The sequence below is a fragment of the Schistocerca piceifrons genome, chromosome 1, assembly GCF_021461385.2.
Source record: "Schistocerca piceifrons isolate TAMUIC-IGC-003096 chromosome 1, iqSchPice1.1, whole genome shotgun sequence".
Classification (NCBI taxonomy): domain Eukaryota; kingdom Metazoa; phylum Arthropoda; class Insecta; order Orthoptera; family Acrididae; genus Schistocerca; species Schistocerca piceifrons.
In genome coordinates, this window is record NC_060138.1 from 163,837,066 (window position 1) to 163,852,379 (window position 15,314).

Consider the following 15,314-nt stretch of genomic DNA (forward strand, 5'->3'; position numbering starts at 1 on the left):
CGCAATAACAATTATGATCAGTTTACTGTGAGTTATTTCATTTGTTAGGCATTTCATTCTGGATTAATTTTCATTTTTGTTTCAACTGAATGTCACCATCATGTTCTAAAGCTGATTAAAAGCCGGTAATGTTTTCATCCAGTATTTTAATATGTTAACAGCAAGCGAATTTCTCATTTGCAACCCACTTGGTAAGTCATTACAGTCTTTTGTAATCAAATAAAACCTGCAATAATGTTTGTACACAGTATTCACTCATGTACGAGAACTTTTATTGCAAATCTTTTCAAATATAATAATAGTCTGTAAGGTGATAGAATTTTAAGCTTTTTCCACCTGTGTTTCACAAAATTGTCAAATTTTAACCACAGCAATTGATTGTTTAGTGGATAGTCCATAGTTTCTCACGCATCTCTTGCACTAGCATTGCACAAGTCAATGTTACGCAGTTGTTCGCACTTCAGTGCATCAGGAAACCTCAAGCCTGTGGGAATGCAAGTATCGCTTGCCAATGCCTGCCCTTCCAAATTCTTCAAAATAAATCTGTACATGACTTAAATAACCAAAGCTTCATCTGTACATGTAAAATAACCCTCTATTTTTTTAATTACTAATTTGGGAAAACCCACCTATTATAATTAGGTAAATACAGGACTTCTTTACTACTAACATTACTGGCAAAACAATTCGCAGACAGTATCCACGTATGCTGCTGAATGTACCTACATTATTATATCACCATACTACACACAGTTCAGGAGATATGATTTCACAAACATTGAGCTGTACGAAAACGGCCCCTGTACGGTGAAATTCACTATAAATTCCATTTCCTAAATGAAGAAGGGTGAGTGAAATCCTTCTTCGCTGTTTGAAGGGGAGGGGGTGGGCGCAGAAGGAGGTAGAGAGGGCGAGAGGGGGAGAGGGCGAGAGGGGGAGAGGGCGAGAAAATCCTATCCCTGGGGCAACAGTTTGGTTTTTCCTGTGCTAATAGATTGAGCTCCCCATACAATCATTGAACCAGTTCACATTCCACTGAATTACAAGACCCATATTTAACTGAGAGTTTTCTCTGGCCATTTCTCTCTGCTGGTGTGATATCGAAGAGATGTTTGGGGAAAGAGTACTTTGGCTCCTCCGTGGGGCAATGATGTCCACAACATTGCCTTTGCCATCATGAAATGTCTGCTCAGCCATCCGAGGGTAGTAACATTATTTTTCTTTGGCTTTTGTCAAGTTTTTGCTGAGCTTTTTTCTTCATTTAGAGGTTGTAGTATTTGTGCAGACAAAGATGCTGAATTCTTAGTTTCTTGATGCCAAATATTTTTGTTTGAAAGTCCCACTGGTTTCAGAACAGTTGAGGATTCAGAAGTGGCAGGTGCTGTTCCAAGTACAGGTGTTTGTGTCCAACTGATGTTGGAGTTTGGATTGAGATACCTTTCTTTTTTTGTGATTTTTTAAAATAAAAGAGCTAATTCAATGGCTGTGGCGAATGCTAGAGGTTGCATCACCTTGGAGGTATCCTTAGCCTCCTCATATGGGATTCTCCTTGTTACCTCAGCTCCAGAATTTTTTCTTTCCCCGGCATAAACACAGCTGACTCTGCTTCACACAGGATGATCACGTGGAGGAGATATACAACATTGATTCTTTTCATGTGCCTTTGATCTCCATCTACCACACACGGACGGCTTCACCACTATAGCCAAGGGTTGAAAGTCCCAACTTCTGGCATTTAAAACATCTCATAGGATTTGGTATATACACCAACTTTGATAAGGGAAGTCCTGACAAAGTAAATAATTTGGAAGTAAAGGAGACTGCTCAATGAACAGTAGGGTTGTTGAGTAGTTGACAGGCACACAAAAAACAAAAGTTCGCTAGCTTTCAGATTAAGCCTTTAACAAGCTACAGCGTCCATGAGCACCGCCCCCACTCCTCCTCACCTATTCAGCTACATTGTGCCGTCTGAGCACACAAAGTCAGGACTGCAGTTCAGCAGCTAGACTGTGGAAAGCTGTTATGTTGGGTCAGGTGGGTACGAAGAGAAAAAAAAGAGGTGGGAAGTGGGAGTTTTTGTTGGGGGAGAGTAAGCTGGCAGCTTCCAAAGGAGGCAGCAGGTGTGTGCAATAGAAATGCCAGAGAGCGAAGCAGCAGGTTTGCAGGCTAAAAGTACAAGAGGGAAAAGCATCAAGTGCACACCACAACAAGGAGACATACGGTCATTGAAGCTGGTTAGTTGGTGGGGGAACAGTGACGTGGGGGCACAGTGACGTGGGGGCACAGTGACGCGGGGGCACAGTGACGCGGGGGCACAGTGACGCGGGGGCACAGTGACGCGGGGGCACAGTGACGCGGGGGCACAGTGACGCGGGGGCACAGTGACGCGGGGGCACAGTGACGCGGGGGCACAGTGACGCGGGGGCACAGTGACGCGGGGGCACAGTGACGCGGGGGCATGGATTGGGAGATGATGACAGGACAGAGGAAGGGGGCACTCTTGGGTTAGAAGGTGTGGGAGCAATGGGTTAGCAGAGATTCAGAGACTGGGGCTAGGGAGATTATGGGAGTGAAAGGTGTGTTGCAATGACAACTCTCACACGCATACTTCAGAAAATCTGGTCCTGGAAAGAAGAATCCAGATGACATGAGCTATAAAGCAGCCACTGAACTTTAGACTTTGTTCTCAGCAGCGTGTTCCACTACTGGATAGTCTTGGCCACAATTTGGTGGTGCATATTCATTCTGTTGGACAGCTGGTTGGTGGTCATGCCCACATAAAACTGTGTTTAAAGTTCAGCAGAGCTGGTATATGAAATTCTAACTTTGAGGGGGATAAAGCCAGCTTTGAAACATCCTGGTAGCTTGGAGTTTTCGATGTTAAAATAATTGCTGTAGCTTTTTCTAGCAACTCATTTAGTCACTTCATAATGTTCTTCAGCTCTGCAACACCAACATTTAACCATCCTTCTCTAGTTCTCTGGAGTCAATTTCCATTATGCCATGCCATGTTACTAACCCTCAGCTGAAATTAAGGGTTTTGTGTGTATCAGTTAATACAGAATAGTTGCCTCTCCCTCCCTTTTTTTGTGTGCTAAAAGCTCTACTCTTGTTGTACTGTTGCTATTCCAACCAGTAGAGTGCAATTTAGAAATAATGTTACTCACTGCAAAGACCCAGCAACTGTTTTGTAAAGCTTTGTAAATGTAGAATAGAGAAAATGTTTTTGAACTTCTCACTTGTGCCCTATTACTTCCGTTACTATAACCCTTCCAAGTGTGTGTGTGTGTGTGTGTGTGTGTGTAAGTCTCACACATCAAGGATGTGGCAAGTTGCCCTAGAAGTAGCCCTCTTGGAATCGTTTAGTCTTAACAATTGAACCAAACCACCATGATGGTACATAGCACATCATGTAGTTGAGTTTTTTTCAAAGCTTTCTACCATCCTCACAAACCAGGCTGCTAATCAGAGGTCCACATTCTCCAAGAAACACAACTTTCCACCTTTATGTCTAACAGTGGTCACTGAAGTATGACCAGAGTTTACACAGAGTTTACAGTAACAGAGGGCTGGCAACAGTGACCATCCTACAGCTCCAGAATCTTGGGATCACCAGGCCCATATCCAGCCATTACTGACTATGTTGCTGAAGGGAGGAATAGCACCTTCAGAGGTTAGACATGTAGTTCTGAATAGGTGCAGGGTGACATTTTCAGTTATCACATACTCACGAAAACATTGGGAGGCACTGGGAGGACCTGTACTGCAGAGGAAATTCAAACAATGTTCCAGAGTGGTCACAAGATCTGAGGTCTGTTGAAGCCCACAAAGGATCCTGTATATGCTCTCCACACTTCAGGCATATATGTATTTCAATGTGAATGTGGCAAAGTGTATTTGGTGAAGCCGAGAGATCAATTAGCACTGTTGTGTTGAAGCATGAATGCTACGTGGGACTGGGACAACATCTGAAAAACCACCACGTCTGCGGTCCAATTTTCAAGAACCTCATGTGCTTGCTTGGCAGCTATGGATAGAGCAGCTGGTCTTGATGCTGGTGATCCCAGTCCAAAGGGTCAAGTATATTCACCAGCCAGCAGTTCCGTGTAACCTAGGTTCAATAGAATAAACAATCGGCCACAAGAGAACTGCTGTGCCATATCAGTGTCTCACTGCAGGTTAACACAATCCCTTGTACTACCTGCTAGTTCACTCTTGCCCACCAATCACCTACCAGAGTAGCACAGGCAGCCTAACACACAGCCAACACTTCATAGGAATCTTTACTTCAAACTGTTCATGGATATCCCAGAATGAGGTATCAGCAGTCACCTAACAACTGAAGTAACATAGCATAGAGAGGAGACCATCCACAAAAACTAGCAGTTAGATGCCCTGAAGATAATTGTTGCAAAGATGGTCAAAATATCAGTGATAAAGTTGTTTTAATGCCTTAAAACAGTATGGTCTACCACCCACAAGGATTTTATTCAATAGCAGTCAACTACTGCCTCCGATTCAGGACTCTTTAGGCAACAACAGAAATGCCAAATTTCACAATACTGTAATAAAAACTGCTTTACCCTCATTACACTGTTAAAACTTAAAATTTTCACACAGTTGACTGCTCCATCAATTAAAATTAAACTTTCTAATAGCCCTATCCATTCAAACTCCATTTACTCTGTAGCATCATCATTGCTGAAGCAGAGAGCTACAAACTTATAATAGCTGCAACTATATAGTAATATGTAATTTACTAGTCCACTATATGAAGGAAAACTGCCTCAAATGTCTTCTTTTTTCCCTGAAATATCTTCTATATCTCTGTGTAGCTGCCTATTTATTACTAATTGCTTTCATTATGTCCTGTTACAAGAGGTGTCTTCTTCCTAACAGAGGGGTGGTTCCAATGGTAGAAGGGGCAAAGTAACAATATCAAACTTCAAGTTGTTTACTGAAATTGCTGGATAGTGTTGATGACACAAAAGTTGCAGGTTTACACATCATGCATTAAAACAATAATACAATAAGCATTCATCTTTTCAAAGCACCACTGCGATATTTCACATTTACAATGACTTTAATCTCACACAGCATGTCTAGTGAGTGTAGACTACATTCCTTACCTCATGCAAAATCGGCATGTGTGCTTCACAAAGCCCCTTATGTTATGAATGCGTAGATGGTTGGAAAGGGCAGTGCCACCCTTGAAGCATTTGCCACATTTTGGGCATTTGTAGTTTGAATGCTGGCCCATATGCATCTTTAGGCGATACTGTGAAAGGAAGGTTTTGCCACACAAGTAACAATAATAATCAGCTTCTGGCTCTGCTGAGCCACTTTCTACTGCTTGTCCAGTGTTTGGTTCTGAATTTTGCCAGGATGGTCCATTCTGCCTTGTATTTCCAAGCTCAAGGGCAGTTTGCAACTGATGGCCTCTGTGTAAACGCAGGTGGCGGTCCAAATTTGAACGATTTGAGAAAGTCTTGTTGCACATCTGAACAGAAATAAAAATATCATCAGACAAATGAACTGAAAAAGAAAATTATAGCAATACTTCTCTTCATTAACAATTACCATAAAGCGGAGATGCTGAGTCGCAGACAGGCACAACAAGAAGATTCTCACAATTAAAGATTTTGGGCATTCAGGCCTTCATAAACACTCACTCACTCTCTCTCTCTCTCTCTCTCTCTCTCTCTCTCTCTCTCTCTCTCTCACACACACATACACACACACGGGCAAACGCAACTCTCACACATGACTGCAGTCTCCGGCAACAGAAACCACATTCCATCCGGGATTTTCCATGTTTGATGTTTGCTTCTCCTCATTAACATTGCAAAAACACAGACAAGTTATTAATAACAAAACAATACAAAGTCCAGTATGGAACCACAACAATATGGCAAGGATATATTACTACTCACCACACTGAGGGTAGGAGGCAGCTCAAGTTAAGTTACACGCCTAGAAAAATTATTTTCTGAAATGTCTAGAAACGTTGTGCAATATACATCAATATAGCCATTGCATCATAAATTGAGGCAGGGAGGGATGAGCAGCGACAGCAACAAGCAAGAAGCTGGTCATTAATGAAGGGGTAGCAAGGGAGTTTCAAACAGCATGTGTCCGGAGCAACTAACAAGTACTTACATTAAATTTTAAGAATAACAACGAGAGGGATTGTAGAGATTAATCTAAGATTGTAAATGTGAAATGTAAATTATTTTCTAAAGCAAGCCAGGATTAAACTAAAACACAACAGGAGGCCAAAAAAACTGACCAATGGGAGTGTCCTTTGGTGTGGATGGCTTGGAGGAAGTGACACTATGGTTTTTGCCAAATACAGAACCACTAGAGAGACTCATGTGGACTGTTAACAGTGATGGTTGCATTTCACAATATGAGCTACCTGGGATGGCAGTAGATACTTCACCAGTCTGCCACCATCCACCTTGGCATCTGACAATGTGTTCCAGCACACCACTACAGCCATCATCATCAGCAAGCTTCACTTGTAACACTGGGGGACTTTGGCCAGAAACAGAGGAGTAAATGGCTCTCAATAATTATGCTGTATAGATGAGAGACCCATCCACAAAGATGTCAGCAATTTATTGCAATATACTTCACAGGCTTGCTGAGATAGAATCAAATAGTGGCCATTAACGACGGAACTCCATGGTACAGAAATGTTTTTGTCTGTTCATGGGGAATATAGTGTTCAGAGTTGGTTTCTTGAACCACAGACTTATTTCAAAGAAGCATTAAATATTTCTGACCACAAACTTTGCTAATTTCTTGTTTAACCCTGCTTCGGCCACAAGACAGGAGCGGTTAGGGCATGGATTGACATCTCTGCATTGACAGCTGCATCACCATGTCAAATAAAAGTAAGTGAACATTAACATCGCCTACAGCTGCAGTCAAGTTATTTCACTTGGACAGTTGCTGATCACATGTGACTTGTTGCTGGAGCTGCCATTATTTTTATTTCTCATTTTCTCAAAACCAATAGTAGTGGAAAATTCAGTAGAAGCTATTGGAAATTTTAATCCTTACATAATAACTTTGGGTCTGACTTCTTCAGAGGAGTTAAAACTGGTATTTGGCATTGTTGGTCTGACTGCTGCACACACAGTTCTGTTGAAAGCAAGTAGTGGATGTTACATACCTAAGATGTTATGTGTAAAATATTAGCATAGGCCAGAGTGTGGTGTTTGAACATTGTCCGAAAATGAGTGTTGCCTAGCTGATTGACTCTAGGTGCACAGCGGGGTAGCTTTTTGTTCCTCGTGCATTTTACAAACCTTAGTGGATTGGTGAGAGGCATGGCCAGCTGGCATTTTTGAGGACAGCTGCTGGGAATCACAATATAGGTGACGAATGCACCACTGTAGGAAAATGGAAGACGACTTGAAGTTATCAAAATACACTGGTGTCCAAAATTAAAGCAACAAACGGACATTTCTGCATCCTGTGTCTCATTCACATTATAATCATACAAATTGTCAACAGATGTCATTACAGTCATGTTCTACACAGAAGATTGCATTCCAACCAATGGACAATCACACTGTAAATAACATGAGGGCACCTATCACGTGTGGTAGTGTTTGCAGGGTAGTCCCATATCCGCAATCACAGTGTACACAGTCACCGACGGTGTAGTATGGCACAAAGAAGGCACCTTTGTCTTTCTGCTGTGGAGGGCTATAGGAAGAACGGAAGCCGATGTGGCCTGATGACTTAATGTGAATGGTTCAGTTGTTTCTTGGATAAGGTGACAGTTTAGAGAGACCAAAACTGTATCCCGGAGACCAGGACAGGGCTGACCATGTGTGACATCAGAAAGAGTGAACCATTATTTGGTGGTAAAGGTACAACGGTACCGATTAGTACTGCACTACAACTGGCATCTGACCTCACAGCATCCTCTGAATGTGTTGTATCGAGGCAAACTGTGGCATGTCTTCACAGAAAGTAAAATATTGCACGCATGGTGTGGCCTGCTCACTCTCCCAATTTGAATCCAACAGAGGATGTCTGGGATGCATAAGGGTAACGGGCTGCATCACGTCATCATCCACCAACCACTCTCCAAAACTTGCAAGCAGCACTGTAGGAAAAATGGTCATTATTGCCTCAACATGAGATTGATGACACAATTCACAGAAGGTCCCATCATTGTCAGGCCTGTACTGGTGCCAGAGGTGGTCAACACTCCATGGCGAGCACATTAACCAGTTGTCAAAGAGTGTGCGAATCCGCCACGTTTGGAGAAGGAAAAAAAAACATATTTGTCTACTGCTATGCACATGTTGCAGTTGATTACATTCTGTATTCTTTACATGGTTTCTACTTTACTGTCACCTGTTTATACTGTTTTGTGTCAAAATAAATGCAACCCTACAAAATTTCTGTTTGTTGCTTTAATTTTGGACACCAGTGTATTTGGAGTAAAGAACCGAATCAGTCATGGAAACTGACAGGTTTCTTGCTGTGTGTCACCTGAGTCAGTAGTAAAATGTATAAAGTGTTAGTGGCCAAAGTGATGGAACCCTAGCTTAAATAACAGAATAACAACGTCCAATCACAAGGTACGTAATCAGGGGAGCCTTCGCATGGTATTGAGTCGCAGCAGGCATAATGAAAGAGAATGCTCAAAATATTTTAACTAAGTCCTCCTCCAGAACGAAAAAAAAACACACACACAATTTTAACTCTCACACATATGGACATTGTCGTCCCCAGGCACTAAGGCTCAACTGCAACTGTACTTGATGGTCACAGCAATCTAGCTGGGATGGATAGTGGGAGTAAGGATGTGGCATGGGACAGAGGTGGAAGGATAGCATGGTAGGGGTTGTGAATGATGCTAGTGCTACCTGTGGGATTGTGTATGGACATGGTGGTGCTGCTTTATGCAGTATGGGGAGCCTGTGTTGAGGGAGGGGTTGGGCTGTTTGGGATAAAGAGACTAAACTGCGAAGTCAACGGTCTCATCAGATAAGGGAAGGAAGTCGGCCATGCCCTTTCAAAGGAAAGCCTGGAGAGATTTAGGGAAATCAAGGGGAAACCTAAATCAGGATTGCCAGATGCGGGATAGAACCATCGTCGTCCTGAATGCGAGTCCAGTGTGCTAACCACTGCGCCACCTTGCTCGGTCCTGTGCTGAGGGAGGGAGCGCGGGGGGGGGGGGGGGGGGGGGGGGGGGCAGGAGGAAAGTAGAGAAGAGGAAATGACTATGTAGGTGCACTGATGGGATAGAAGGCATGTGTAGTACTGGAGTGGGAGCAGGCAAGAGGATAGGCAGGTGGAGGACAGAGACTAAGGAAGGTTGAGACCAAGTGAGCTACAGGACCAAAGTATATATTGTAGGGAGAGTTCCCATCTGTGCAATGTAGAAATGTAGAAAACTAGCACTGGTGAGATGAATCCAGGTGGCACAGGCTGTGAGCAAGACATTAAAGTGAAGTACATCGTGTTGGACGGCTTGTTCAGCAGCTGGGTGGTCCAGCTGCCTCTTGGTCAGTTTGGCAGTGTCCATTCTTGTGGACAGGTGGGTGGTTAATTGCCATGCCCACGCCAAATGCGACACAGAGGTAGACCACATGGCTGCTTTCACAGGTGGTCCAGGCTTTGAGGGAGTAGGAGGGGGCTGTGACAAGACAGGAGGAGGAGGAGGAGGAGGAGGAGGAGGTAATGAGAGAATTTTGGTCTGTTGCAGGGGTATGAGTGGAATAGGGACAGACAAGGAATTCTGTGGATTGGGTAGGTGGCAGAATACCACTGTGGGAGGATGGGGAGGATAGTGGGAAGAATATTTCTCATTTGGGGACATGACATTATATTCTTCTTGAAGTCTGAGGGAATTTCGCTTGTTTCATACATCTTGCTCACCAGATGGTAGAGTTTTGTCAGGACTGGCTCTCCCAAGGCCGTCAGTAGTTCCAATGGAATGTTGTCTATTCCGGGGGCCTTGCTGCATTGCAATTCTGTCACAGGCAGCAAAGGACTTGGAAGAGCAGTTGAATGGAATGGACAGTGTCTTGAAAGGAGGATATAAGATGAACATCAACAAAAGCAAAACAAGGATAATGGAATGTAGTCTAATTAAGTCGGGTAATGCTGAGGGAATTAGCTTAGGAAATGAGACACTTAAAGTAGTAAAGGAGTTTTGCTAATTAGGGAGAAAAATAACTGATGATGGTCGAAGTAGAGAGGATATAAAATGTAGACTGGCAATGGCAAGGAAAGCGTTTCTCAAGAAGAGAAATTTGTTAACATCGAGTATAAATTTAAGCGTCAGGAAGTCGTTTCTGAAAGTATTTGTATGGAGTGTAGCCATGTATGGAAGTGAAACATGGACGATAAATAGTTTGGACAAGAAGAGAATAGAAGCTTTCGAAATGTGGTGCTACAGAAGAATGCTGAAGATTAGATGGGTAGATCACATAACTAATGAGGAAGTATTGAATAGGATTGGGGAGAAGAGAAGTTTGTGGCACAACTTGACCAGAAGAAGGGATTGGTTGGTAGGACATGTTCTGAGGCATCAAGGGATCACCAATTTAGTATTGGAGGGCAGCGTGGAGGGTAAAAATCGTCGAGGGAGACCAAGAAATGAATACACTAAGCAGATTCAGAAGGATGTAGGTTGCAGTAGGTACTGGGAGATGAAAAACTTGCACAGGATAGAGTAGCATGGAGAGCTGCATCAAACCAGTCTCAGGACTGAAGACCACAACAACAACAACAACAACAACAACAACAACAACAACTTGAAATGCTGGCAAAGAATGTGACTCAGTTGCTCCAACATTTGGTGTTTCCGAGTCAAGATAGGAGCATTAATTTATGGCCAGATAGTGTTCAAATGGGGAATGGTAGGTGACTGGTGAGACAAGGCATGGGAAGTACGACTTCTAGAAAAGGTTGAGAGGCTAATCTCTTTGAAGGCCTCAGTGAGGCACTTGGCATATTGCAAGAGGGACTGCTCGACACTAGAAATGCAACAACAAAAGGTGGCTAGGCTGTGTGCGAGGCAGTTCATGGTTTGAAATGGGTGGCAGCTGTTGAAGAGGAGGTACTGCTGGTGGTTGGTAGGTCTGATATGGACATAGGTACTGATTTAGCCATCTTTGTGGTGAAAGTCAACATTGAGGAAGGTGACTTGTTGGGTCGAGGAGGACCAGGTGAAGCAATTGTGGGAGAAGCTGATCAGGTTCTGGGAGAGAGGATAGGGTGTTCTCACCCTCGGTCCAGATAACCAAGATATCATCAATGAACCTGAACCAGGTTAGGGGTTTGGGATTCTGGGTGGTTAGAAAGGCTTCCTCTCAATGGCCGATGAAATGGGTTACACACATTGGTGGCATGCGGGTGCCCATTACTGTACCATGGTGTTGTTGTAAGTGATGCATTCAAAGGAGAAGTAACTGTCTGTGAGAATATAATTGGTCATGGTATCCTGTAAGGAGGTTGTAGGTTTGGAGTCAGTTGGGCATTGGGAAGGATAGTGTTCACTAATGACAATGGGAATGTGGATGTCAGAGTAGAGGGATATGGGTTTGATGGCGACGAGCAAGGAGCAGGGATGGTAAAGGAACAGAAACTATGGAATGTCATTGGAGGATAGGTTTTGGGTACCAGACTGAAGGTGTTGGGCCATGAGAGCAGAGATTCACTCCATGGGGGCACAGAAACTGGTCCGAATGGGGTGCCCTGAGAGGTTTCCTAAAATACATAAGCCCATACAAGGTTGGTTGATACATTTGAGGGAGGAGAGCAAACAACGAGGTCATCAATCCCATTGGATTAGAGAAGGATGGGGAAGGAAGTTGGCCATGTCCTTTCGAAGGAACCATCCTGGCATTTGCCTGAAGCGATTTAGGGAGATCACAGAAAACCTAAATCAGGACAGCTGGACATGGGTTTGAACTGTTGTCCCCCAAATGCGAGTGCAATGTGCTAACCACTGCATCACCTCGCTTGGTAAAAGCACGTAAAAAGTATGAGTGCCGGAGTGGTGCACATCAGGAGAAGTTCTGATATGAGCCTAAGGATTTGAACTGGGACCAGAGGCCCTGCAGATTCTGTGGCAAGACTTTTATGTGAGCATATCTGATAGCTGGCAGAATCCCTCTGTCAGGCAATCACTGTGGTTAAGAATCCACAATGGTGGAGCATTTGTCTACAGATAGGACTGCATGATCGGAATCACTTTTTAGATGGTGAATTGCAATCATTTCTGTACACTCAAGATTACTTTTCATGTTGAGGGCTTTGGGGAATGATGATGGGGAAATGTTCAAGGTTAAAAAATTCTGGGAAGTTAACAGGGGGAGATCTGAGGGGTAGTGGGGATGGATCACAGTTGGCTGGAACAGTTAATTGTGTCAGGCAACATTCAATATTGCTTTTGGATTGAGTCTGATTGGTAAGGTTAGTTGCGAGAAAGTGTTTCCCTGTAGGGACTGGGAGGAAACAAGATCTTTCCAAGTACATAATGTTTGAATTTTTTGGGGGAGGGGGGGGGGGGGGGGGGGGCAAAAGGTAGAGCCTTTGGAAAGGAGTGATAATTTTGTAGTACTGAGATTTAAAAACATGACTGTATTGCAAGTCTGTTTAGGCTCTGGTTTCTGATACTCTCACCTCCTCCTCCCTCACCCCTCTCCTCTTCCTAGACGTCTTCCTCAACCCCATCACCAACCCCCTCTAGTTTGCTATTCACATCATATGCAGTCACAGTCAGGCATTATCACCTGGAGGTAACAGTAGCCAAGTGTGTGTACGAGTTATGCTTATATGAACGTTTAGGAAGTTTCAGGAGTTTTCTACTTCGGAAGACCCACAAGCTGGAATTTTTCTAGCATTCTTTTTCATTGTGCAAGTCTGCAATTCAATGCCTCCTCTACAGGATGAGCAGCTACCTATCCTTTCCATATTTCATAAATTACCAAGAAGGGTCTTGAATTTTAAAGAATTTTTTTACAAGACAAATATACATATTTAGTTATCATTACCTAATTGCATGAATTGTTGCACTTTACTTTAAAGTATGGAAGTCCAAAATTCACATACACACATAAATCTTAATTAAATCATTCATGAACACTAATTATGAAAAACAAAAATGTGAACATTTTTCATTAATCTTACTGTTCTGCACCAACTCTGTGTAGCAGCCTCAGTAGACAAAGAAAGGATACACGAAAATATCGAAACTTTGGTTTTACACTCAACATGCTACAGCATTAAGAGCTGAATCTATTTCCTTTCACTCAGTTTTACCACAGTTCTGGATCAACCTGTTCAATACGCTCCATTATTACACACAATGCAGTTTTAACTTATTGTTTGGTTTTTGTTTGTAATATTTTGTTTTTTCTTCATTTTATATGTAAACCACTAAATTCAAATTGTGAACGGCCGGGCTAGTGGCCCCGTGTTGTTCTCTCCGTCAACAGATGGCAGCACTTTTGCCACTCTGGCTTACCAATTTGCCTCTTCGTTCGCATCCACTACTCCCTGTTCTGCACTCATAGGCAGCACACCGTGCTTGGCGACCACAGCACAGCGTAAGTGTTGTGATATCATTTGTACATATTCCATACACACACACACACACACACACACACACACACACACACACACACACACACACACACAAATGCAACTCAAGCCACACTCAACATTTTTGTCACTATTACCAACTCAAAAGCATATCTCATGGTGGAATATTTTTTATCAAGCTACTTGAGAGTGATGTGTTTATCAAAAATACTACACTCACATGCACTGCCACTCTTAATATTTTGAGATGATACAAATAACAATTTTCCTTCCTGTGGTAATGAAATTTTCCAACTATGGTTCAAAAACGACAACATTATGAAAAGGATAGACTGCTACTCACTGTATAGAGGTGGTGTCGAGTTGGAGACAGGCACAACAAAAAGACTGACAGCTTTCAACCAAAATGCCTTCTTCTAAAGTAGGAAACACACACACATTCATATAAGCACAACTCACACGATACAGTCTCTGGCCACTGAGGCTGTAAATTATAGAAATATTTCAGCTTCTGGATCTTCAGAAGTAGAAAACTCACACACACTTACACAAGCACAACTCTCAAAACTTGTCCTTGAAAATGCTATCCAGCTGATAAGATAATGTTTCATACAATGCTATAACCTGTACTTGTTGATAATACAGTAAACTAATTTAAAAGGGCGAAGGAAACACTGAATTCAACATATTGATTGCAACCAGATTAGGAACTTTTATTTACTGCACTGTAACAACCAACTGTCAATGAGGCCGACCTCAGTGGCCAGAGACAGCGGTCACGTGTGGGAGCTGTGCTTCTGTGAATGTGTGTCTGTTTTCTAGTTTAGAAGCAGGCCTTTTGGTCAAAAACTCAGTGTATAGCAGCCTTTTTGTTGTTATTGTCTGCAAGTCAACACCACCTTTGTATATGGTGAGAGCAGTCAATCATTTTCAAAATGTTGTCATTATTCCATTCAGGCTTTTCCGTTGTTTGAGGTTCAAGAACATCATTAATGAATGACAATTCACTAACTAGTGATGCCAGACAAAAAACATAACTCTGCAAACTCCAATAAGATGGAATCTTTCTGGGTAGAGATAATGTCTTGACTGTAGTTCATTGGAAAGATTATAGCTGTACTTAAGCTACAATGGAGGCAACAAGCAAAATTTCTCTGTGAAATACTGCTGAATATGCTGCAAAGACTAAGAACTTATTCTAAAGTAAATAGGTGCAAAAATGAGAAGACTCACATAGCAGTTATAATATTTGTAGTCAGTTTGTTTAAATGACTTTTCAAGAAATACCCAACAAATACTATGGAAGAGATTACTGTCATACTGAAAATCAGGAAGGAGAACTTCTATTCGAAACAAACACATTACTACCACATACAGGCACATGTGACATGTCGTTCAAGAACCCTACACTAAATTAAATAAATTACAAGCATAATCATGTTCCTGAGCACCACCAATTAATGGAAGAGGAAGGAGAGTCATGCTGGGACACTTTCCTATGCATTTTATACTGGCTTAACTCTTTCAGACGCTTGTGTACAGTAACTTATTCTGTATCTCAGATGCAACCGAAGTATTTTTTCCCCAATGGAAATCTGAGCTACACATTTCTGAATGTTCAACCTGTTCACCATGTGCAAGTGCTGCCAACTGTTGGACAACACTATGAAAATATAAGCAAGTTAATGCAGCAGTTCACAGCAGCTAGTGGGCACTAGAATACACAGATG

At 42.6% G+C, this 15,314-nt stretch overlaps 1 protein-coding gene across 3 annotated transcripts in view; it reads right to left on the minus strand.

Moving 5' to 3' along the window:
- The window catches only part of LOC124736701 (zinc finger protein 91-like), a 168,667-nt gene that overhangs the window by 88,638 nt on the left and 64,715 nt on the right, over positions 1–15,314 (minus strand). For all 3 annotated transcript variants that reach the window (XR_007009446.1, XM_047248577.1, XM_047248576.1), the window contains one exon: positions 5,130–5,500. Coding sequence is in view for 2 of the 3 variants with exons in the window: in XM_047248577.1 (XP_047104533.1) it covers positions 5,130–5,500 (371 nt within the window). In the remaining variant the exon portion in view is untranslated. The remainder of the gene's footprint in view (positions 1–5,129; positions 5,501–15,314) is intronic.